General features: G+C 43.9%; 2 protein-coding genes across 4 annotated transcripts; one reads left to right on the top strand and one right to left on the bottom strand.

The window, feature by feature from the left end:
- LHFPL5 (LHFPL tetraspan subfamily member 5) lies at window positions 1-21,719 on the bottom strand. 3 transcript variants are annotated; one of them, XM_016193018.2, is made up of 5 exons: window positions 21,636-21,719; window positions 14,934-15,369; window positions 10,298-10,534; window positions 6,553-6,578; window positions 208-322 (listed from the first exon to the last, which is right to left on the bottom strand). In XM_016193018.2, the coding sequence occupies exons 1-4, from the start codon at window positions 21,636-21,638 to the stop codon at window positions 6,568-6,570; spliced, it is 687 nt and encodes a 228-aa protein (XP_016048504.1). In that variant the 5' UTR covers window positions 21,639-21,719; the 3' UTR covers window positions 208-322; window positions 6,553-6,567. The 3 variants fall into 3 exon arrangements, with proteins under 3 accessions (XP_016048503.1, XP_060045674.1, XP_016048504.1); XM_016193017.2 differs by lacking the exon at window positions 6,553-6,578 and having other exon boundaries at window positions 1-322; XM_060189691.1 differs by lacking the exons at window positions 6,553-6,578; window positions 21,636-21,719 and having other exon boundaries at window positions 1-322; window positions 14,934-15,649.
- CLPS (colipase) lies at window positions 20,910-25,521 on the top strand. The gene is made up of 3 exons (XM_007534262.3): window positions 20,910-21,723; window positions 23,860-23,982; window positions 25,239-25,521. The coding sequence occupies exons 1-3, from the start codon at window positions 21,637-21,639 to the stop codon at window positions 25,371-25,373; spliced, it is 345 nt and encodes a 114-aa protein (XP_007534324.1). The 5' UTR covers window positions 20,910-21,636; the 3' UTR covers window positions 25,374-25,521.
- Window positions 25,522-25,739: the final 218 nt, after the last annotated feature.

Here is a 25,739-nt window from a genome sequence, read left to right as displayed (position 1 = left end):
AGATTTCATTCACTCATCTCACTTTACAGAAGCTCTGAAAGGATAAGGTGATTTTTCTGGTGTGATGAAATTCAAAGAATCTGATCTCCAGTCAAGTGGGTATCTCCTGGGCTTCTCTGAGTGTCTGATGTAAGTCACTACATTCTGCTTTCCTTGGGTTTTCTGTACACTGTAGGTCTTGTCTCCAGAGATTGTCAGGTTCCGATCGTAGATAAAGAGCTTCAGGACATGAGACCAATAGTAGTCAGGAACAGGGAAACTTGAGAGGAGCAAGTTATCATTTTTAAGAATTCATTTTTCTGCTGCCAGGGAAATGAGTAGCCTGTGGTATTTGGGAAACAACAAAACATTACAAGATTGTAAAATCTGACTTTTTAAAAAAAATACTTGTTCCCTTTTTGTTGCCCTTGTAGTTATTGTTGTTGTTATTGATGTTGTTGGATAGGACAGAGAAATGGAGAGGAGGGGAAGACAAAGGAGGAGAGAGAGACCTGCAGACCTACTTTACCACTTGTGAAGTGACTCCCCTGCAGGTGGGGAGTTGAGGGCTTGAACCTGGATCCTTACCTTGCACTTTGCACCACCTGTGCTTAACCCGCTGCGCTACCTCCCAACTCCCTAAATCTGACATTTTTTACGACAAAAAAAAAAAATCCTTGCTGACATAAGTTTTAGTTTAGTTTGTTTGTTTTGTGCCTTCAGGGTTATCGCTGGGGCTTGGTGCCTGCACTATGAATCCACTGCTCCTGGAGGCCATTTTTCCCATTTTTAAATGCCTTTTAAAAATTGGGGCCATGGGAGTTGGGCAGTAGCGCAGCGAATTAAGTGCAGGTGGCGCAAAGCACAAGGACCGGCTCAGGGTTCCCAGTTCAAGCCCCCAGCTCCCCACCTGCAAGGGAGTCACTTCACAGGCGGTGAAGCTGGTCTGCAGGTGTCTATCTTTCTCTCCCCCCTCTCTGTCTTCCCCTCCTCTCTCCATTTCTCTCTGTCCTATCCAATGACAATGACATCAATAACAACAATTAACTACAATAATAAAGGCAACAAAAAAGGGAATAAATAATAAATATAAATTTTTTTTTAAAAAATGGGGGCCAGGCTAGGAGTATGGATCGACCTGCCAACGCCCATGTTATCAGGGAAGCAATTACAGAAGCCAGACCTTCAATCTTCTGCAGCCCACAATGACCTTGGGTCCATACTCCCAGAGAGTTAAAGAATAGGAAAGCTATCAGGGGAGGGAATGGGATACGGAGTTCTGGTGGTGGGAATTGTACCCCTCATCCTATGGTTTTTGCCATTGTTTCCATTTTATAAATAAAAGTTAAGAAAAAAGAATAGGGAAGTTTCCAATGGAGGGGATGAGATACAGAACTCTAGTGGTGGGAATTGTATGGAGTTGTACCCCCTCTTACCCTGTTACTTTGTTAATTATTATTAAATCACTAATTAAAAAATAAAATAACCCTGCAAATAAAGAAAATAAGTAAAAAAAAAAAAAATGGGGCCCAGCTGGTTGAGCGCACATGTTACAGTGCATAAGGACCCAGGTTGGAGCTCCCCGGTCCCCTCCTGCAGGGTGAAAGTTTCACAAGTGGTGAAGCAGTGCTGCAGATTTTTCTTTTCCTCCCTATCAACCCCTTCCCTCTCAATTTCTGGCTGTGTCTATCAAATAAATAAAGATTTAAATAAAATAAAAAGCCTGCATGGCAAGGAAAAAAAAATACTGAAGGGGGTCAGGTGGTGGCTTACTCAGTAAAGCACGCATGTTAACAGCGTGCAGGGACCCCAGTTCAACCCGCCCCCCATGAAGCGGGGCTACCGTTACCTCTCTCTTCCTATCCTCCTTCCCTCTCAACTTCTCGATATCTCTACCCAAAATAAATAAATAAAACTTTAAATCATAATTGTGAAAATCAAAAAACTTTACTGCTTTTTTATTTAATCATCCTCTTCCTTCCCCCGGGGCTTGGTGCCAGCACTACAAATCCACCCATCACTTTTGGTGGCCATTTTTTCCTTTTTTTTTTTTAAATTAGGGCAGAGAGAAATTGAGCGAGGTTGGGGAGACAGAGAAAAAGACACCTGTAGACCCTCTTCACCGCTAGTGGGGTGTTCCCCCTGCAGGTGGGGAGTGGGGGCTCAAACCCAGGTCTATGCACATATCTTTACACGTAGTACTATGTGCTTAACTGGGTGCACCACCGCTTGGCCCCCAAATCCAAAATCTTAAAAAAAAAAAAAAAAAAAAAAGTAAGTTCCCAGGATCATGGAGGTAGCCCAGTGGTAGAGCTCCCATGTTGCATTCTTGAGTTCCTAGGGCTCAGGGCCCACACCAAATGAAAGCAACTAGGAGAGCTGTGATTGGTGGAACAGAGCAGTGCTTCTCTCTCTCAAATAGGGCCAGGGAAGTGCCTCAGCAGTGAAATGCATGCTTGGGAAGATTCATTGTTCCTTCTGCAGCATTGCATAAAATGTAGTGTCCCCCTCCCCCGCCCCAACCCTAACCCTAACCTTTGACTGGGTAATTCCATTCCAGAATTTATCAAGAGAAACAAAATGTTACCTTCTATGAGAATTTGGCTTGTAACCCAGGTCTGGTTCAGCCACCAAGTGATGTACCAGTACTATGCAGTGTGTTAACTTCTAAAACCTTTGTGAAAGCATGAGAAAACGTTTATACTCCTAATGGTGTTTTTTTCTTTTCTTTTTTTTACTGGTTTTATTTATTTATTTGATAGAGCAGAGAAATTGAGAGGGGAAGGGGACCTAGGGAGAGAGAGAAAGGGAGACACCTGCAGCACTGCTTCACCTCTGCTTTACCCCCATGCAGGTGGGTACTGGGGGGCTTGAAGCCAGGTCCTTGAGCATTGTAAATGTGTGTGTTCAACCAAGTGTGCCACCTCCTGGCCTCTTAATATAAGTTTTCTACCCAAAGTGCAATTCCTATTCCAGTAACCTGTCACTGGAAAGTCAGAATTTCAAGATCTGTGAGCTCACTTCACCAACTGAATTGGAATCCTCATTTTAACAAGAAAGATCCTGACTCTGCTTATAAAAGTATGAGACACATCGAAGTAGTGGGGGGAGCAGTGCTATTTTCCAACTCTGAATAGTGTGCATGTACATGGGCAGGGACAGAAGATACATTGTACAACTGAATAAAGTTTAAATGGAGGTAATTCCTTCTGCCTATGCAAAGTGCCTGGCTGCAATAAATGGCAGCTGTTTAGAAGGTAATTTGTGGGTTTTTGTTTTTTTTCTTGTTACCAGAGCACTACTCAGCTCTGATTTATAGTGGTGCAGGGGATTGAATCTGGGACTTTGGAGCCTCAGGTATGAGAGTCTCTCTGCATAGCCATGATGCTATCTATTCCCGCCCAGCTATTTTTCTTCTTTTGAAAAAACAAATGCATGGCAGCCTAGGAATCGGCACAATGAGTCAATCATTAGACCATCAAGCATGAGGTCTCCAGTTTGATCCCCAGCATCACATATGCCAGAGTGATGCTCATATAATATCCCCTCCTTTTCCTCCCTCTCCCCTTAAATAAATAAGTAGCCTGGGACATGGTGTAGTGGATAAACTACTGGACATACAGACATGAGGTCTCAAGTTTTATCTCTAGTATCACATGTGCCAGAGTGATACTTTAATTGCTTCTCTCCCCCCCATTGTCATTAATAAATAAAATAAATCTTAAATCTTTAAAAAATTGAAATTAGTGGGGCCAGGCAGTGGTTGCACTTGGTTAAGCACAAACATTACAGTGCTTAAGGACCTGGGTTCAAGCCCCTGGTCCCCACCTGCGGGGAGAAAGTTTCACCAGTAGTGAAATAAGGCTGCAGGTGTCTCTCTGTCTCTCTCCATCTCTTTTTCCCCCTCCCCTCAATTTCTGTTTCTATCCAATAATTAAATAAATAAATAAATTGAAATTAGTGGGGGGTGGCTAGCTTACCCTGTAGAGTGCACACGTTACCATGTGCAAGGCCCCAGGTTACCACATAGCACCTGTAGTGGTGAAGTTTCCCAAGTGGAGTTGAGCTGCAGCATCTCTGTCTCTCTGTATTTCACTCACTGAAAAAAGGGGGGGCTGGGTGGTGGCGCACCTGGTTAAGTGTGCATGTTACAGTGTACAAGGACCCAGGTTTGAGCCCCCAGTCCCCACCTGCTGGGGAAATGCTTTTCAAGAGGTGAAACAGTGTTGCAGGTGTCTCTCTGTCTCTCCTCTATCATCCCCTTCCCTCTAGATTTCTGTCTCTATCCAGTAAATAAAAAATAAAGATAATAATTTTTTTTAAAAAAACCAGGCAGTGGTACACCTGGTTAAGTGCACACACTACAGTGTGCAAGGACCCAGGTTCAAGCCCCTGATCCCCACTAGCAGGGGGAAGTTTCATGAATGGTGAAGTAGAGCTGCAGGTGTCTGTCTCTCTATCTCCCTTCTCAATTTCTATCTCTATCCAGTAATACTTTTTTTAAAAAAGTATTTAATTTTTAACAATATAGATGCAGAGAAAGTCTAAAGCACTATTCAGCTCTAGTTTATGGTGGTGCTGGGGATTGAACCTGGAACCTTGGAGCCTCAGGCATGGAAGTCTTTTGCAGAACCATTCTGCTGTCTCCCTATCCTCCAATAATAAAGTTTAGAAAAAAAAATTAAGAGGGGCCAGGTGGTGGTGCACCTGGTTGAGTGCACATGTTACAGTGCACAAGGACCTGGGTTCAAGCCCCCATTCCCCACCTGCAAGGGGAAAGCTTTGTGAGTGGTGAAGCAGGGCTGCAGGTGTCAGAGAGACTGCAGGTGTCAGTCTCTCTCCATCTCTATTTTCCCCTTCTCAATTTCTGGCTGTCTCTATCCAACAAATAAATAAAGCTATAAATTAAGAAAAAAATGTCACTGGGTGTGGTAGAATCATGCATACACTGAGCCCCATCTAGTGACAAAAAAAAAAAAAAAAGTAAAATACAGCCAAGGAAATAGGTCAGCTGGTAGAACAAAGGGCTTATTGATATATGCCTGAAGTTCTCAGTTCAGTCCCTGGTGATAAATACACCAAAGTGGTGCTCTAGTTTCTCTCTGCCTATTTACCTATATCTCTCAAATGTTTTAACTAATAAAATATTTTTCTATAAAAAAATTAAAATATGCTGTGCTTCCTTGTGAACCAGGTATTGGATTGTCAGGAAAGACATGATGCATTTTTGCATAGAAGCAATACACCATGTCTTTTCCAACAACCCAATAAAACTGGGTAGCTCACGTTTTTCTTTTTGCCTCAGCTATTAGGCATATTTATCATAGAGCTAAATTTAATACTCCATCCAGTAATTCTGTTAGTCCAGCTTTCTGAAATATTTGCATTCCTCTCTAAGACTTTTTTTCTGTTTTAGTAGATTTTCCAAATCAGTTAATTTTTTTTCTAAAAATAAGAGCCCAGATAATAGAAATGACTTCTAAAAAACAAGCTATTCTTAGAGTTTATTTGCCAGATACCACAAAAAAAAAAATTGAGATTATACGGTTCAGGGAGATAGCATAATGGTTATGCAAAAAAGACTTTCATGCCTGGGGTTCTAAAGCCCCAGGTTTAATCCCCAATAACATAGGCCAAACCTGAACAGTGTTAAAAAAAATTTTTTTGAGATTATGACATGACCTGCTTGTCAGTTTTTAAAGGAGATTTATTTTATTTATTTATTTATTTTACCAGAGCACTTGCTCAGCTCAGACTTATGGTGGTGTGGAGGATTGAACCTAGGATTTTGGAGCCTCAGGCATGGCAGTCTCTTTGCGTAACCATTATGCTATCTACCCTGCCCATGAGATTTATTTATTACTGAAACAGCAAGAGGATCACTGTGGCATTTGTGATGCCAGGTATTGAACTCTGGAGTTCATATCTGTAAGTCCAACACTATTCACTAGGCCACCTCCTGGGCAGCAACCTGTCTGATTTTATTTGCCTTCAGGGTTATTGCTGGGGCTCAGTGCCTGCAGTACAAATCCACTGCTCCTGGAGGCTATTTTTTCCCTTTTTTTGCTTATTGTTGTTGTTGGATAGGACAGCGAGAAATCAAGAGAGGAGGTGAAAACGGAGATTGGGAGAGAAAGACACCTACAGACCTGTTTCACCACCTGTGAAGCCACCCCCCTGTAGGTGGGGAGCCGGGGACTGGAACCAGGATCTTTAAGCCAGTCTTGCACTTTGCGCCATGTGCACTTAACCCGCTGTGCTACCGTCCAGCCCCCAACTTGTCTGTTTTTAATGAATATTTCTCTGCCTGTTTTTTTTCTTTTTTCTTCCACATCTTAGGATACAAGTAAAACTACAGAGCTCCGGTGGTACAATCAGTTAACACATGTACTTATATAGCATACAAGTAAAACTAAAGGTCCCTGTTTGCCCCTCAGTAAAGGTAACTGATGCTAGCCAGCTCGTGCTCCCTCCCTCCACCCCCAGGTCACAAGGCAGCCTTCACAACCCTGTGAGGGCACAGCTCTGCCATCAGCATGCAGAATTAATTACTCCATGGAGTTAATTACTCACCACCACTTCAGCCACTCAGACTTCTTCTGCAAATGAAAAAGGAGAAAACATTATCTATTTACAACCACATCTTTTTTTTTTTTTTCCTCCAGGGTTATTGCTGGGCTCGGTGCCTGCACCATGAATCCACCGCTCCTGGAGGCCATTTTTCCCCCTTTTTGTTGCCCTAGTTGTTGCAGCCTCGTTGTGGTTATTATTGCCATTGTTGACGTTGCTTTGTTGTTGGATAGGACAGAGAAAAATGGAGAGAGGAGGGGAAGACAGAGAGAGAGGGGGGAGAGAAAGATAGACACCTGAAGACCTGCTTCACCGCCTGTGAAGCGACTCCCCTGCAGGTGGGGAGCTGGGGGCTCGAACCAGGATCCTTACGCCCGTCCCTGTGCATTGCGCCACGTGCGCTTAACCCACTGCGCCACCGCCCGACCCCCACAACCACATCTTTTTTTCAGGATGATTACCAGCACACCATTTCCTCTCTGAACCAAATCCAACTCTCCTAACTCTTTAGAAAACTTCCCAATTTTGTTCATCAGTTTGTGATTCCACATTGCAAGACCATCTTCCTCACTAGACCATAAGGTTCAGTTGAGACACCTTCACTCACTACTGCACAGAAAGGTGTCAGTGGGCAATTGGAGCACAGGAGCTAGTATTGGCTAGTAAGTGAATGATGTCAAAAGTGGAGATTCGTGGTCCGGGAGGTGGTGCAGTGATAAAGCTTTGGACTCTCAATCATGAGGTCCTGAGTTTGATCCCCGGCAGCACATGTGCCAGAGCGATGTCTGGTTCTTTCTCCTCCTATCTTCCTCAGTAATAAATAAATAAAATCTTTTTTTTTTTTTTTTTAAAAAGTGGAGCTTCAGGCTGGGGAGATAGCATAATGGTTATGCAAGAAGACTCATGCCTGAGGCACCAGAAGTCCCAGGTTTAATCCCCAACACCACCATAACCCAAACAGCTAAGTAGTGCTCTGGAGAAAAGAAAAAGAAGAAAGAGAGAAAGAAAAATAGATCTAATGAGTAGGGGTAGATGGCATAATGGTTATGCAAAGAGATTCTCATGACTAAGGCTTCAAAGTTCAGTCCCCTGCACCACCACAATAAATCAGAGCTGAACAGTGCTCTGGTTTTTTTTTTTTTTTTTAAAAAAAAACAACAACAAAAACAGACCCAACTACTGGAAAGACAGGAGAGAAAGAACTAATTTAATTTATTATTCACTAGTAGTACAAAGACATTGTTAATATTTTATTCAGCTATAATTCACTAGCATAAAATATTCATTTAAGAGGCTGGGTGGTGGTCCACCTGGTTAAGTGTACATTACCAAGTGCAAAGACACTGGTCAAGCCCCCAGTCCCCACCTGCAAGAAGGAAATTTCACAAGTGGTGAAGCAGGTCTGCAGGTCAGTCTCTCTCCCCTCCCTCCCTCTCTCTCCTTCTCTACCTCCCCTTTCCTCTCAAATTCTCTGTCTCTATCCAAAATGAACAGGTAAATAAATGCTTCTTTAAAATACGTTTATTTAAATCATATAATTTAATAGGCTTTAGTATATTTATTAGGTTGTATAGCCATCTCTGCTAATCAACTCTAGAATGTTTGTCGCAAGCCAAAAAGAAACCGTGTCCATTGGCACGCCCTCTCTCCCTCTAAATGTCTCCCTCTTTCCAGCCCCAGACAGCTAAGTTCTAATTCTTGTGCTTATGAATTTGCTTTTCTGAACATTTCATATAAATGGGTTCATAGAAATTATAATGTTTTGTATCTGACTTAACATTCTCAAAACTCATCTACATTATTGCAATTATCAGTACATCATCCCTTTTAATGGAGGGATGATATTCTGTTACATAAATATATACATATTTTGAGAGCCAGAGAAATAGCTCACTTGTATATTGTGTAGCCTTGTCGTGTGCATAGCCTATGTTCAACCCAGCCCCCTACTGCATTGAAGGAAGCTTCAGTATGTGGTCTCTTTCTCCTGCCCTTCTACCTTCTCTATCTCTAGCTAAAATAAATGAATAGATAAATAAAATTCTCTCCCCCCCCTTTGCCACTTTGGCCACTTTACTATGAACATTTGTGTTCAAGTTTTTGTATTTTCTGTATCTTGCCTGTATAACCTAGGAGTGGAATTGTAAGGCCCATGGTAACTCTGTATTTAACCATTTGAGAAACTGCCAGATTCTTTTTCACAGCAACTGCATAATTTTACACTTTTCTAGCAATGTGTGAGAGTTCCATTTTTACTTCATGTTCATTGACATGAATTAACCATCTTTTTTTTCCCCTACTATAGCCATGAGAGTGTAGTGGTGTGTCATTGTGTGTGTTTGTGTCACTATGGCTTCTCGTATGTCTAAGTCCATCAATCCATGCCATTTTTTTTTAATTCACATAGAGAAACAGAGAGGAAGAGACACCACTGGTGCCATACCACCTCTCATGTGATACTGAGATACTGAGCCTGGGCTGTGTGCATGAAAACATATGCCCACCTACTGAATCATTTCTTCAGCCTTCACTGTGGTTTTGATTTGCATTTTCCTTAGGACTAGTGATATTGAGAACATTTTCATATGCTTACTTACATTTGCATAGCTTTGCAGAGATGTCTATTCAAATACTTCACTCATTTAAAAATTGGATTATTTACTTTTGATTGTTCAGTTACAGTTTTTAATACTTTCTGGATACTAAAATTATAACTTGCAAATCTTTTCTCCCTGTCTGTGAGCTGCCTTTTCACTTTGTTGATAGTGTTTTGAAGCACATCTTTCCATTTTGATAAAATGCAATTTATGTATTTCTCTTTATAACTATTTAGAAATATTGTAAAAAAGAAATACTGTAATTGTTTGCATATTAGGTGTCATACCTATGAAATCATGAACTGGCCCAAGATCATAAAGATTTATGTTTTCTTTTTTTAAAAAAAGATTTTATTTATTTACTAATGAGAAAGGTAGAAGAGAGAGAAAAGAATCCGACATCACTCTGGTACATGTGCTACTGGGAATTGAACTCAGGACCTCATGCTTGAGAATCCAGTGCTTTATCTACTGCGCCACCTCCCGGATCACCACTTATTTTCTTGTAAGAGTTTTATAGTTTCATATCTTACATTTAGGTCTTTGTCCATTCTGAAGTGGTTGAATGTTTTGTTGTTGTTTGTTGTTTTGATGTTATATTTCCTTCTTCCCTTTTTTTTTTTTTAATAGAGTTCTGTCTTGTGATGGTACTGGGAATTGAACCTGGGAGCTTAGGGTCTCAGGCATAAAAGTCATCTGAATAACCATTATGCTGTTTTCCTAGCATGTCATATATATATATATATATATATATATATATATATATATATATATATATATATATATATAGTAAAGTAGGTGGTTTAGCATCATTCTTTTGTAGCCTGGTAATTTGAATGTCCCTCCTAACAAACTTCCAAGATTCTTTAAGATCTAGCCTTAGTGTTAGATCTATGAAATCTGACTGTAGTTGATCCCAGACTGGACATGGGCTTCCTGCCCAGTGGGCCGAGATAGTTTATAGAGCAGGTCTGCCCACCTAGGCCTGTCATCAATCTTCTTCACCTGCCAGTTTGCAGTCCTCCTCTGGTCTCCCAGCTCTGGGACAAAGGCTGTGTCTGATTGGACCTAGTGGACCCACCCCTCATCCAGAAGCCAAGCTTTGGATGCCCAGGTGAGAAACCCCACCCACTTGGAAGAGGGCCAGTTACCTTTTCCATCTGCCTTGTAGTCATCAGGGAGGAGCTTGTCTTGCCGGTAGCCCAGCACGAAGCCCAGGAAGGAGAGGATGAGAGCATCTCCGATGCTGAGGATAGCCAGCATGAAAGCCCAGCGGATGGTACAGTGGCCCAGTGTGTACTTCCCGGTCTGCTCCCCACACATGCGTCGCACCTCACTGGAGTCCCAACCGTCTGGGTAGACCAAGCAGCCAATCATCAAACCTGTAGCTAAAGAACAGATGGGTGTGCAGATGGTGTCAGGTGGCTGTGCTTATCTGGTTACCTCCCACTTTGCACTGCTAACATCTTGTTGCCTCACTTGTGTTCACAGCCTTGAGATGCCTAAGGGGCAACTCCTGTCATCCTATTTGTAACACACAAGAGAAAATGGAGGCTCCAAGAGCTAAAGCTGCTATCCCCAGAAGCCAGGGAGAGAGACAGAGAGTAAACCTCTCAGCTCAGGGAGGGTTCTGCCACTAAGCCTAGTGGTCCTGCCAACTTGTCATTTTGGACTTGACAAGACACTGTCCACCCTCACTTCAAAGTTCTCTAAAATCTGGTCCCGCCCTGGAAACTTACCCCTAAGATATTATTTGTTTGTGTTCCAACATCTCTGAAATTACTTAGTAAGAAAGCTTCAGAACATAGTAAATCAAAGTGTTTTTTTCTTTTTTTAAAAAAATGCAGCACCAGAGAAGGAATCAAGGGTCGTCTACATGTATAATATAGCTGAGTGGCCTCCCTCACTCCACTTTTTTCCCTCTACACATTGGGAGAGAGGGAAAGACTCAGATAAAGAGAGGAGAGAGTCAGATAAGAGAGAGGGAGGACAGTGACACGCCATCCATAGTGCTGCCATTTAATGCCATGGATAAAGCTGGGGCCTCATGTTCCATAAGGTCTGTGCCTTACTGATACCCACTCAGCTATCTCCCAGTCCTGTGTCTAGATTTCAAGATTATCTTTGTGCTAATATCAGTGTTACTTGGAATGAGCTACTTATGCCTTTTTTTTTGCTCAATTTCTTCATCTGCAAAATGGAAATAATAGTAGCACCTACCTGCTGGGGTTCAGTGAGGTTTAGATGAGTTAATTTTGAAACAGTATTCATGACAGATAACTATTGTTATTCCTCCCTGTGGTGCTGACTTAGCGTTTACAACCCCAAATTGCACATTCCCTACCATCTCATTCACTTACTCTGTGCCTTCTCAGCAAATCACCATCCTACCTATGTGGCACACGTGACATAATGAAAGCAGGAGGTGCCTTTTCCTTATCTGGCCACATTCCCACCTCTGGCCCTTCTTCCACAAATTGAGAGGTTCTTGAATCCTACAGCTAAACTCTACCCAGGAAAGCTCTTTGCAGGACCCAAAGTTGCCTATTACCTGGTGGGTTCACCTTGTTCTTGCGAGGTCAGCAGATCAAATAAAGACACAGTGAAAAGTAAGGCTCCAAGTCCTACTGCCTCACCTAAATATATCAACCTCCCTTTAGTGTTTTACAGAAGGAGTTTGCTTAGGGGTTGGGAGATAACTCACTCAGGGGGCCAGGTGTTGGTGCACCTGGTTAAGCGCATACATTTTAGTATGCAAGGATGCAGGTTCAAGCCCCTGGTCCCCACCTGCAGGAGGAAAGCTTTACAAGTGGTGAAGCAGGCCTGCCTGCAGGTGTCTGTCTCTCTCCCTCTCAGTCTCTCTCCCCTCTCAATTTCTCTCTCTATCCAATAATAGTTTTTTTAAAAAAGAGATAACTCAGCAGGACATGCCTTGCCACACACAGTGTCCTGGCTTCCAACCCCCACAGCACATGGGAGTACCACGAACAACTTCATGGATGACATAGTGGTGTCTGTGTCTCTCTGCTTTGCCTGCCTCTCTCTCCCCCTCTGAGATAAATGAATGAGAAAATCAGCCTTGAGAAGACCACTGAGTGGTGGTTTCACACAAGCATGAAACCTTGGAGCCATACTAAAAAAGAAAAAGAGAGAGAATTCATATATGGATGATGCTATAGTGTGGTACATGATAAGTGGTCAGTTGATGTTAGCTATTACTTTTATTATTGGTACTGAAGTCAGACAGAAGCAACCTCAGAGGATGTGGATGTCATTTGAGCTGTTCACAAATATTCTAGTACAGAAAGGATTATGCTTCCTTGTCTCTATCCCTTGAAGTTTGGGAAGGTCAGTCAAATGTGAACATAATTACTATGTGCATGTCCACACCAGAACATAACATTTAGTTGCTGGTGGAAGCCTTTCCAGAGTTCCCTTGCCCTCTGCAATGACAAGTCAGCTTGGGTTCCAGAAAAACAGCAGTGAGAGCTAACCCCCCCCCCAGCACAGTGTTTTTCATGCATTAGATTGTCTTCCCCTTCTTCAAAAGGACCTTGTTATGAGGGTACTATTCCTACTTAGACAGAAGAGGTTAGTAACCAACACTCAGAAAGATGAGTAGTTTACCTCTAGCTGTGTTTCTCAAAGCCAGGATCATACTCAACCTATAAATGGCTTCAAGAAGACCAATTGGGAGTCGGGCTGTAGCACAGCGGGTTAAGCGCACGTGGTGCAAAGCACAAGGACCGGCATAAGGATCCCAGTTCAAACCCCGGCTCACCACCTGCAGGTGAAGCAGTTCTGCAGGTGTCTGTCTTTCTCTCCTCCTCTCTGTCTTCCCCTCCTCTCTCCATTTCTCTCTGTCCTATCCAACAACAACGACAATAACAATAATAACTACAACAATAAAACAACAAGGGCAACAAAAGGGAATAAATAAAATAAAATATAAAAAAAAAGAAGGCCAATTAACACTGTTAAGTTGCAGTACCCACACTTTAGTCCTCTTTCTTTTTTTCCTGCTTCTGGGCTTCTTGAATGCTAAAATAACTGGTATCTTCAGATGTGTACATTTGATACAACTTCAGACTGAGCACACACATATACTTATCCCTCCCTGTGGCTCATCTTCCATGGAATATGGTACACCTTTGCTGTCCCCAACATAAATGTTTCATGGGGTAGCACCTGGACACCACTGCTATCAGTGTATCTGATTCAATGGCTCAGATAACCTGAACCTCCCTTTTCTGTCCAGATACTCAGTGGGCTGCCTGCTCATCAAATGACACCTGTTGCTGAAGATTGGGGAGAAGAGCCACGTACAGAATATGAGAGGGATGATTATATTTCCAGACCCATGACCCTGTCTTGGAAGAACAGTTGCCAAGCATTCCAGGCTAGATAGCCTGCTAAATCATCAGTCACTTTCTTATCCTCACTACTCACTAAGGCCTGAGTCACTCCTGTCCCAGCCTCTTCCACATCAAATAGAATAGAGAGGGAGAAGTGGTAGGGGTATTGGTGAGGTAGCTCTGGAAACAAGTGAATAGCCTAAAAGCAAAGTTTCTGTCCTTCTCTTACTCAGAGTACTCAAAGTCAACTTGCCCACTCAGAGCCCTCCCTTTTTCTCTCTCATAAATAAGTAATTTTTTTAAATAAAAAAAGAGCTTTTTGGCCTGGATGGTGGTGCACCTGGTTGAGAACAGAACCTGAATTTGAGCCTCTGTTCCCCCTTGCAGGAGGAAAGCTTTGTGAGTAGTGAAGCAGGTCTGTAGGTATCTCTCTGTATCTCTCCCTCTCTATCTCTCTTTCCCTCTCAATTTCTGGCTGTCTCTGTCCAATAAATAAAAAAGATAAATTTAAAAAGAATAATTTTTAAAAAATTAAAAAGAGCTTTGTAAAAAGGAAGAACACATATTCACTGAGTCATGAAGAGTTACCAAGAAATGATATATATGAAGGTGCTTTGCAAATCATTGTATTTATATAAATGTGTGGCTCAAGTAAAAAATGTCTTTAGATGGGGGTCAGGAGATAGCTTTCCACTATGTGAAGACTTGGGTTTGAGCCCCCTGTCATACATGAGAACATCATGCAAAAAGGGAAGCTTTACTAACAGTGGATCATTTGCTGTGGTATCTCTTATCTCTATGTCTTCCACCCTCTATCTTGAAAAAAAAATAAGACCACCCTGGTGACAAAAATAAAAGGGAAAAAATGATAGACTTTGAATACATATAATTTTTCTAGGTCCTTAGTTGTCAGTGATCTTTTATAACCTTGGCCAAGTCTTATCCTCTCTCTCAGCCCCAGAGTCCCCATTTATCATTGGGGGAGGAAGGCTGTAGATCTCTGGGGTCCCCTCCAACTCTACAGGATCTTGAGTATACATGTTTACTTGGGATTTAGATTCATGCCCCCTGTTAATGGCAGTACTGTTTTTCATCCTAGCCAGTAATGTCAAGACAACTTCAATCTTCTGTCTATAGCAGTGCTCCCAAACTTATCTCCAGTATGGACAGTCTGTCTATGGTCCTTGGGGTGGAGTGAGACCAAGGGCTACATAACAAGGCTGTTTGTAAGATAAGGGGACTAAAAATTTGATCTTTGATGTTGTTTTGGAGTCTTTATTTTCAGAAGTTTTTGCTGAGCAATGAGTAGGGACTAAGTCAGTAGGGAACAGCTAAATCGGATACCCAGATCCTCCAAAGAGAGTGGACTAGTGCAGCTGTACCTGTGGCTCAGTGGTGGGTCCCTATCTGCCACCCCACCACCCCTGCTCACCCGCAGCCAGTTGCATCCAAGCGCAGACCTTGTAGACAGTGGCTGTGTTGCAGACGAAGAACAGACTGAAGCAGATAATGGAACCAATGATGAGGAACATGGCCAAGGCCACAAAGAACATGGCAGTCTTAAAGGCCCTGGAGGGGATGGAGGAGAAGTCCAGAGGGCCACCCTTACAGATGAGTTCAGAAGACAGCACGTTGCCCACACAATAGGAGAACAGGCCAAAGTAGCCAGCCTGAGGCGTATTGACACTGTCACCGATCCAGTAAGGCTGGATGAAGAGGGCCATGACCAGCACTGAGAAACAGATGGTAAGAGTGCCCCACATCACACCCACGGCCCTCGCGTTCCGCACATAATTGGTGTGGTAGATCTTGGCTGCCTCCTGGGCTGGCAGTAACTTCACCATGATGTAGGTGCTGTGTGCCCTGGGCTGGAAGTCGGTGGCTTGAAGAATCCAGACCCAGAAGTGGGTCACTCCTCCGTGGAATTTGGGAAGGAGGTTGAGGTCAAGGCACAGGGTCAGAGTGCCTTCAAGGCAGAGGAGAGAGGATGAATAGGACAAGAAGGACGACCTTGGCTTCTTCAGGAAAAGCTTGTCAGGATGGTGCCTATTTCTACTCTCTATCGTCAAGCCCACCGGGGTCTCGGGCTTGCTGGCTCCGCCAGGCCCCTTCCTTCCTCCTTTGCAGCTCAGAACTGAGGAGAGCTCCGCCCGCAAGCCCCCGCCTCTCCCTTCTCCGCCAGCCCTGCTTCAGCACCGCGGACAGCGCCCGACATTCCAGCAGGCGGGGCGGGGCGGGGCGGGGCCGGGTTGCCACCCAGTCTAAGGACGGACGCTGGCGCCGCCTGGGGATGTGCGGGGATCCTCTCATCTCCACGTACCCTACCTCGGGAAACCGGGGCAGCTACAGCCTCCCGAGTGAGAATGAAACTCATCCGGAAGATGGAGCTGCGCCATTCATTTCCTTCGACCTCAATTCCTGCCACAAAACCACCGAGTCTTTACAGTGTCTTCCAGTCACTTATTTTTTCTTCCCTATCATTCCAAAAGTTACTAAGAGCTTAATAAGTGCTAAGCCCTTTGTTGGAGGCTGTTTTCTCTAAGCAAGAGCCACAGAGATTAAATAAATAAATAAATAAATAAATAAATATTTAAAAGGACGTGCTATATATACCCTTTTGCAATTTTCCCAGTCATTTTAAGAATTTGTGATCAATATTGGTTTACTAGATCGTAGGGTAGGGTCAGAGTATAGTTCACACCACACCCACCATCATCAAAGTTCATTGCTCCCATCCTCCCAACAATAACCACTGTAATTCTCACAAACTCTTACAGGTTTTCACTTCTTTATTATTTTTTTTCCAGAGTACTAATCAGCTCTGGTTTATGGTGGTACAGGGGATTAAACCAGGGACATTGAAGCCTCAAACATGACAATATGTTTGTGTAACTATTTTGCTATCTACCCCCACCCCAGTTTTTCACTTCTGTGTTTATTTGGGGCATGATCACAAGTTTATGTGTTTCAGAACCCTAAATTTCACATAGGAGTGAAACTATTTTTTTTTTTTTTTTAGAAATGGGAAACAACTTTAATTAATTATTTTTTTTTTTACCACAGCACTGCGCAGTTTTGGCTTATAGTGGTGTGGGGGCGATTGAACCTGGGACTTCGGAGCCTCAGGTATGAGAGTCTCTTTTACATAACCATTATGCTATCTACCCCACCCCTTTATTTATTTTTTAATATTATTTGTTTATTTCTTACTGGGCAGAGACAGAAAGAAGTTGAGAGGGGAAGGGGAGAGAGATAGATACCTGCAGCCCTGCTTCACCACTCATGAAGCTTTCATCTTGTATGTGGGGACTAGGGGCTTGATCCTGGGTCCTTGCTTATTGTAACTTGTGCACTCAACTAGTTGCACTACCACCTCGCCTCCTCTTTCCCTCCCCTCTTCAATTTCTCTCTGTCTGTCCTATAAAAAACAAAAGGAATGAAGACTAGTCACCAGAAGCAATGGGTTCATGGTGCAGGCACTGAGCCCCATTGATAACCCTGGTGAGAAAAACAATGTGTACGTGCTCAGCAGGATGCACCACCACCTGGTCCCAATGAGTCCCAACTCTGATGAAAAATGTTACAAAGAGGAGAAAAGAAGACTTAACCTGAGACTGATGCGACTGCAACAATGTGGTCACAATGCAGGAAGATGCAGCCACCGGAAGTTGTTGCTGGGAATGCATACTGGTCAACTGTTAGGGAAAGTATAGGGAGTTCTGGAGTTCTTGGGTCTGAGAGGATTTGTTGGGAACATATGTGTTGTATGCTTTACATTGGTTTGTTCTAGCTCTCCCCCTGCCAAGAAAATTGGTTCAGTCCTGCTAGTTTTCGCGGGCCCGCTTGTCCCTGCCCCAAGGAACTCCGAGAGAGTTCCAGAGTTCCAGAGTTCTTGGCGCCGCCATGTGAGAAGGATGCAGGAGAGTTTTGTTTGGTGATTAGTTTGGGTTAGTTTATGAATCGTTGTTCCTGAATAAAGAAATACAGCTTCCCTGCCCAGCCGTGTGTCCCTCTCTGTCTACCGCCGCGACGCTAGCCCGGCCAGCTGGAGCCTCCAAAAATTAACAACACATGTGTAAGCCTGATAGAGCTTAGGGAGAACCACCTCCATCTTTGGATGGAGGTCTGAGAAGATAACCTCTTGGTAAGTCTCTCTCAACCGAGGTGAGCATAAGGGGGGAAACTCAGACTTGGTTCTTTCCTTCTTGACTCTCAGGCCCACAGAAACCCCAGTACTTCCCTCTATTAACCACAGGCCACATGGCCACAGATTCACTTATTCAAAGTCACCTTCTGATCACAGAAGAACACACCTTATCACACACTTCATCACACACCTCAGACCCCAGACAAGAGAAATTCCAAACTATATGGCCTTTTGATATTCATCTTCTCTCTGTCTCACCCTATGGGTTTAACCCCTATGCTTCTCTCAAATACCTTTGGATAATTAAGTTGCTTGTGTCATGGAGAATAACTGTCTTGTATCTCATCAATTCCTGTCATACCAGCCCCCTACCTTAGGGGCATGCTGACTGATAAGAAACCTGTAATTTCTGACATATTTCAACAATAATTACCTCCATTGCTTTTCTATTTAACTCATGTCCACTTTGCTAATAAACAGACTCTAGGATTCTGGGATTCTACGGACTCAGATTCTAGGCATGCTAAGAGTCCCCTGGTGTCTTTTACTTTGTGTCACCCCTGTCGTGAGCGAGAAAGAACCAGCCCATTACCTTTCCCCTGGAGACCACCCCGCCGGAGAGGGAGAGAGATACCCCGAAAAGGATTAAATGTCAAGTAAAAAAATCCCAGTTCGAGCCCCTGGCTCCCCACCTGCAGGGGAGTCGCTTCACAAGTGGTGAAGCAGGTCTGTAGGTGTCTTTCTCTCCCCCTCCCTGTCTTCCCCTCCTCTCTCCATTTCTCTCTGTCCTATCCAACAACAACGACATCAATAACAACAACAATAATAACTAGAATAAAAACAAGGACAGCAAAAAGTAATAAATAAATTAATTAATTAAAAAAATTAAAAATGAAAGAAAGAAAGAGGGGCTGGGTGGTGGTGCACCTGGTTGAGTACATGTGTTACAGTGCACAAGGACCCAGGTTCAAGTCCCCAGTCTCCACCTGCAGGGGAAAGCTTTACGAGTGGTGAAGCAGTGCTGCAGGAGTCTCTCTGACTCTCTCCTATCTCTCCCTACCCCCTTTATTTCTGGCTGTATCTATCCAATAAATAAAGATAATTTAAAAAAAGAAGTTGAAAAGAAAAGAAATCCCAATACTTGCTGCTGGCTGCTCACATCTGGAGATAGCCTTAAAGGACAGGCACCCAGATATCATTCTAAGCAGTTTGTCCTTAGAGAATAATAACTAACCACTTGCTTTTGAAAATGATACGACCACCTCAGAAATGGACTATTTTCAAAACAAGGTCTGCAGTCTCTGTAAAGTTAGCACATTCCAGTAATGTTATGACTTCAGATCCTGGGATGAATGGGGCTGGGGGGAAAGGAAGGACCTTAGAACAAAGAGCGAGGAGGAATAAAAACAAAGAGGAAAGGAAGTAGGGGAAAAGAGAGAAGAAGAAGAGAGAAGGGGACTAAAGAGACTGTAAAATTCCACCTGAGCCAGGAGCTAGCAAGTTCAAACTCTTGAATTGTATTTTTTATTTGCTAAATTAACTATTCACTTGCCTACTTAAACTCTTAGCATAATAAAATTAGAAGCTTACCTAGGCTACCTGGAGGGATTCTTTTTCAATTCATCATCTGCAGTCCTACCTGCATTGCCTTCCTCCTCCCTACCCCCCCTCCCCCACCCCACTTCTCAGATAACAGCCCTTGGGAAGGCTGTTTGACGTCTCTCAGAAATTGAAGCAAATATTTGTCATACTACTCAGCCAGCTATTTCACTCCTGGAAATTGGCCTCAGAAAATGAAAATTGAATTCACACAAAAAACTGTGCATAAAAGTGTACAACAGCGGATACAAACCCCTATCAACATGTAATTCTATAATATAAAAATTAAAAAATAAAATAAATAAAAGTGTACAGCAGCTGTCCTCATGATTATAGCAAACTTTCCAGAATTAACTGAAACGCCCTTTTAGTGTTCTTAGTAGAGAGGAGACCTCTAGTATCTACCCTGATTTTCTCCATTACTGTGTCACGTGTACACCTATATATTTGCTAACTCTCCTTTTTTTCTTCTTTGATGGCAGCTGACTTTATAGTTTAACACCGAACCTAGATAATATTGACATGCAATGATTAGCAAATTAAAAGAGGGTGATAGGCTAGGGAGATATCATAATGGTTATGTACAAAAACTTTCATGTTCAAGGCATAAAAGGTTCCAGGCTCAATCCCCAGCACCACCATAAGCCAGAACTGAGCAGTGCTCTGGTATAAATAAATAAATAAATAAAATTATATGAAGGTCCTTAGTACTGGGGCAGTGACCAAGGAAACCTTGGGCCATCTCCCTAACTCTATGGTCCAAAAAGGACACTCACAATGGACTTAAAGAGGAACAGGCAAGGGGAAGAGATTATAACAGGGAAAAACAGGGCTTATGTGGATGCTGATCAGTCAAAGGGGGGACTGCACTAAGAGAACAGTCCATCTCAGTCAGTCCTGAATGAAGCAGGAGCCATCATTGGGTAGACAAGGAAATTGAGGCTCAGGGAGCTCAGGAAATCTAAATTAACCTGTTCAGGGTCATGTAAAGAGTTAGCTGAATTTTGAAGCCTGGTTTGACTATATCAAAGCTATGCTCCAGGTAGCCTATTCTGAAGTCTCCACTGTGAAACTGCTTTTATCTTCCCAGATAGGAACAGAGTCCCTGGCTGTGGTGACCAGCCTGTCAGGGAAAACCACTCTGGTCTTACACCTGAGCACACTCGAGCAACTGTGTCCTTCCCAGCCTTCAGCCCCTGGGCCACCTGAGTCTCACAAGACCTCCTCATTCTCAGCCAAGACAAACATAAGTCCATGTTTAGAGGAGGCCTTGGACAGGGAACTGGATGAACGGAAACCTTAGCTGAGGGGTGAGGGCTTAACACTGGAACTACAGATACCAGATGAGATGGAAAGGAAACAAGAGATTATTATTTGAGAAGAAACTTCTAAAGGCCCCAGAAATTCTGTCTAGTGGCAGCCCCCTTGAGCTGAGGGTAGGAAAAAGCTACACCCAGAGAGAGAATACATACCAGAGGGTCTGCCCTTGAGTCCCCTAAGGGGGCATTAAAAATCCAGAGCCTGGGACCACTTATTTACATGAGCCTAAATCACAGGGTTGAAAGCAGAGCCCAGGTTGGGGTAAGGCAAGAGACGTGCCCAGGATGCAGATTTTAAGAAAACATATGCAAATTTTAAGAAAACATTCATGTCCTAGGTACCTCTAGATTAATTCTAGCTCAGGGCCCTAGAGGTGAATAACAACAGCAGTAACAATAGAAGCTAATGCTTCCACACACAGCTATAGCTCCTCCCTACTCTGAGCAATGAAAATTTATAGCTACATTAACAAATATAATACACATATATACTGATTCAGTTAACCTTCACAGTGTTTTATATTACCCTTCATTAGGGCTGGAAAGGCAGCACATAATGATTATGCAAAAGGACTTTTATGCCTGATGTACCAAAGGTCTCAAGTTTAGTCCCCAGCACCACCATAAACCAGACTTGAGCAATACTCTGGTTTAAAAAAAAAAAAGACATAATTAAAAGAAAAGAAATTAACCTTGGTTGATAGAGATTCACAGCAAATTAATTGTCCATCTATTAATTTATATAGCTAACTAGGTTCCACAGTCCATGCTCTTAACCAAGATGCATCACACACACACACACACACACACACACACACACACACACACACACTCATGCACTATCAGGTGCCCAGGTGCTGACCCAGCCACCTTATCAGACTCCCTCACCCCCACTCCCCAACTAACATCAGATTGGTCACAGCTGGGCCTCTGCTCACGGCAAACCCTGAAAACAGAGAAGATGGGTCACACGTGGACAGGGCCCTTTTATAGCCCCACAACCCTAGCGGGCTCTGCCTTCTACCATCCAACTTACCAGCTATTACCTGTACCCACTCTGCTCACTCACCATGGTGAAGGTCCTTGCCCTTCTGCTGGTCACAGCCCTTGCAGTGGCCTATGCTGTTCCTGACCCCCGAGGAATCTTTATCAACCTGGTAAGAATTCCTTCAGTAAGATCTGGTCTCTCAGAAGGGCAGTGATCTATTAAGCTTGAATCTTGACCTCTTGTGTCCCCAGCTCGGACTGTCCAAAAGGCTGGGACTTGGGACATCTCTTCCTTTACTGCCCATGGCTTGTCCTCTGCCTCTTCCCCAGAGGACCCAGAAAAGATTGATCAGCATGGGGCATCTCAAAGGCTAATAGAGCTTTATAAAAATCCAGAGTCCTGGCAGTGGTGTGCTTGGTAGAGCACACATGTTATAGTGGGAAAGGGCTTGGGTTCAAACCCCCAGCCCTCATCTGCGTGGAAAAAGCTTCATAAGAAGTAGAACAGAGGGAGTCGGGCGGTAGCACAGTCGGTTAAGTGCATGTGGTGCAAAGCGCAAGGATGGGTGTAAGGATACTGGTTCGAGCCCCCAGCTCCCCACCTGCAGGGGAGTCGCTTCACAAGCGGTGAAACAGGTCTGCAGGTGTCTCTCTTTCTCTCCCCCCGTCTGTCTTCCCCTCCTCTCTCCATTTCTGTCTGTCCTATCTAACAATGATGATGACAACAACAAGAATAACTACAACAATAAAACAAGAGCAAAAAAAGGGAATAAATAAATATTTTTTAAAAAGTGGAGCTGGACTACAGATGTCTGTCTGTCTATCTATCTTTCTATTTATCTCCCCATCCCCTCTCAATTTCTGTCTATATCTAGAAAATAAATTAAAATAAAAACCCAGAGCCCTGGTAGCTGGGGAAATCGCTCAGCTGGTAGAGCACTGGCCTTTCATGTGTGAGGTTCCCCATTCAAATCCTAGCACATCATATACCAGAGGCATGATCTATCTTCCCCCTCATTCTCCCTCTCTTTGTCTCTTGAGAAGCTCTTTCTCATGTAATAAATGAACCTTTTTAAAAATTCCAGAGTGGCATGGGATGTGGTGCAGTAGATAAAGCATTGGGCTCTCAAACATGAGGTTCTGAGTTCAGTCCCCAGTATCACATTTACCAGACTGAAGCTCAAGTCTTCCCCTTTCACTTTCTCTCTCATTAATAAACAAATCAGGAAGTTGGGCGGTAGCGCAGTGGGTTAAGCACAGGTGGCGCAAAGAACAAGGACCAGCGTAAAGATCCCGGTTCGAGCCTCCAGCTCCCCACCTACAGGGGAGTCGCTTCACAAGTGGTGATGCAGGTCTGCAGGTGTCTGTCTTTCCTCCTCTGTTTTCCCCTCTTCTCTCTATTTCTCTCTGTCCTAACAACGACATCAATAACAACAATAATAACTACAGCAATAAAATAACAAAGGCAACAAAAAGGGATCAAATAAATATTTAAAGTAAATAAATATATCAGCTTTCTTTTAAAAAACCCAAAGCCCTGTAACCTCTGCAAACTATGGCTCAAAAAGCCTAGCAGTTAAAAAAAAAATCAGTGATTCTGGCTACAGGCCTAGAGAAACCCATGCAGTGTGCACCAGATATAGTTCTGAAGGCCTTGAGAATATCTGCTCGTAGTGTGAGATAGATAGCCATGTCAGCACAGAGAGATAGCACAGCGGAAGCACACTGGATTTCCATCCCAAGGCTCCAGAGGTCCCAATTCAATCCCTGGCATCACCCTGTGCTAGAGGTAAGCAGTGCTCTGGACTCTCTCTCTCTCTCTCTCTCTCTCTCTCTCTCTCTCTCTCTGTCTCTCTCTGTGTGTGTGATGAATATGAATAATACTTGATAAGTATATAAAAGTCTATGGAGGAGGGAGATGTTTTTCAAGAAAGTGGTCCTCTGCTTTCACAGGCTTCTGAAAGGAGTTTGGGGCCCAGACAGGCTGAGAGCTTCTCTGAGGCTCAGGAGCCCGAGTCCTCATTCTGGATGGGAACTCTGAGGCACAGTGAGGGGAGTGACTTGGTGGTGCACCAGGTACCAGAGCAACGATTGGATTCGTGTCCCCAGAGGCAGAGCCTTTTGCCTGGCACCATGCTGCTCACCTTACACAGTGGGGCTTGGGATGGGCAGAGGCCACCAGCTCCAGCTGGATTCCTAAAAGAGCACACCCTTCAGGGGAGGCAGTATCAGCAATTGGCAATGGGGTGAAGGTTCGGGAGGGGCAAGAACCAAGGACAGGAACTGACGGTGGCTGGTCCCTGCAGGATGAGGGTGAGCTCTGCCTGAACAGCGCCCAGTGCAAAAGCCACTGCTGCCACCGACCCACTGGAATGAGCCTGGCCCGCTGCGCACCCAAGTCCAGTGAGAACAGCGAGTGCACCCCTCTTGTGAGTGTGGGGGAGTTGTGTGGTGATGGTGGTGGTGGGGCGATGACCCTGAGCCTTAGGATGGGACCTGGAGGGAGGACCAAGTTGGACATTGAATGCTAAGATGCATGGAAGGGTGGCATGGGAGATTATGCAGTGGATAAAGCACCAGACTTTCAGGGATGAGGACCCAGGTTCAGTCGTTGGCATCACATCTGCCAGAATGGTCTCCTTTCTCCTTCTCTCTCTCCCTCTCCCTCCCCTCCCCCACTTCCTTCATAAATAAATAAATCTTTTCCTTTTAAAGATGGACAGACAAAAGTCTTCAAAGGACAGAAGGTGGCACTGTCTCATCCCATATTCCCTCTTGACCCTCATACTGGCCAGTGAAACGGGTGGGACAGGAATTTATTATTCTCATCTTGTGGATGGGCACATAGTCATTTTCCAGAGTGAATAAGTTATAAAGAACAAGTGAGTTACAGTGGAGATCAGAACAGCTATCTTCCAGACCTACAGCATCCTTGTTGGATGGGAGAAACACCAATAAGAAGACCAGCCTAAGGTCAGCAAGATAGTTCACCTGGACAGTGTACCTGTTTTGTCATGCACATGACCTAGGTTCCAGCCTGGCCCCAGCACACTGAAGGAAAATTCAGTGCTGTGGTGTCTTCCTCCTCTTTCCCTCTGTTAATCTAAAAAAGTTAACCCAGAAGGCTGGCAGAATAGCTCATTTGGATAGTGTACCACTTTGTCATGTGTGTGACCTGGGTTCTAGCCTGACAACCACTGCACTGAAGAACCATTAGTTCTGTGCTCTCTGCTTTTCCCCCACCCCCCCTCTCTGTGTATATATTTAAGTCAACCCAGAAAAGTGAAGCCTGGGCAATGACCAAAAGAAAAATATAGGGAGTCAGGCTCAGTGGGTTAAGCGCACATGACACAAAGTGCAAGGACTGGCATAAGGATCCCAGTTCAAGCTCCCAACTCCCCACCTGCAGTGGAGTTATTTCACAGGCGGCGAAGCTGGTCTACAGGTGTCTATCTTTCTCTCCCCTCTCTGTCTTCCCCTCCTCTCTTCATTTCTCTCTGTCCTATCCAACAACAACGACAATATCAATAATAACTACAACAATAAAATAAGGGCAACAAAAGGGTATGAATAAATATTTTTAAAAACCCTAAAAAAGGAAAAAATATATATATACTGGTTCTTGGGATCAAAGGTCCCAATTAGATCCCCATCCTGTGACCACACTGGCTCCATATCTCTGCAGAACCTCCATGGGACTTACTACAAGTGTCCCTGTGAGCGAGGCCTGACCTGTGAGGCAGACAAGTCTATCGTGGGCTCCATCACCAACACCAACTTTGGCATCTGCCTCGATGCTGGACGAAAGGCTAATGAGTAAAGCGGCATGCACAACATGGAGCCCAGTGCACTGAAGGATGAAGACCAGCCTGCCCTTCCACCCTGCGTGGGCCACCCGCCTTGACTAGCAATTCCATTTTTTGAATGGGTTCTTGGCAATTAAAGCTCCTCCCGCAAACCTTCCTTGAGATCCTGGATGTTCTTGCTGAGTTGGTGCCTTTCCAGATGATACAGCAAGGCTTTAGTCATGAGTGAATATTCAGGCCAGTCAGGAAAGGAGGGGTGCATCTGGGGCTAGGCAGCATAGAGCATTTGTTCCAATAATTTCTTTATCCAGTCATCTGCCAGTGAGCATTTAAGCTGCTCCCATATTTTTACTATTGTGACTGATGCAGCTATGCCCATG

The sequence above is a fragment of the Erinaceus europaeus genome, chromosome 4 (assembly GCF_950295315.1).
Source record: "Erinaceus europaeus chromosome 4, mEriEur2.1, whole genome shotgun sequence".
Taxonomy (NCBI): domain Eukaryota; kingdom Metazoa; phylum Chordata; class Mammalia; order Eulipotyphla; family Erinaceidae; genus Erinaceus; species Erinaceus europaeus.
The sequence above is the reverse complement of the archived record's forward strand: the minus strand, read 5'-3'. Positions and strand labels throughout refer to the sequence as shown.

Excerpts from the sequence above, each read along its gene's own strand:
- CLPS (XM_007534262.3), top strand. The coding sequence starts at position 21,637 with ATGGTGAAGGTCCTTGCCCTTCTGCTGGTCACAGCCCTTGCAGTGGCC. Across the intron at positions 21,724-23,859 it reads GAGGAATCTTTATCAACCTG|GATGAGGGTGAGCTCTGCCT; the intron begins GTAAGAATTCCT and ends TGGTCCCTGCAG. Across the intron at positions 23,983-25,238 it reads ACAGCGAGTGCACCCCTCTT|AACCTCCATGGGACTTACTA; the intron begins GTGAGTGTGGGG and ends ATATCTCTGCAG.
- LHFPL5 (XM_016193017.2), bottom strand. Across the intron at positions 10,535-14,933 it reads TTGGATGCAACTGGCTGCGG|CTACAGGTTTGATGATTGGC; the intron begins GTGAGCAGGGGT and ends TCTGTTCTTTAG. Across the intron at positions 323-10,297 it reads CTACAAGGCAGATGGAAAAG|GCTACTCATTTCCCTGGCAG; the intron begins GTAACTGGCCCT and ends CAAATACCACAG.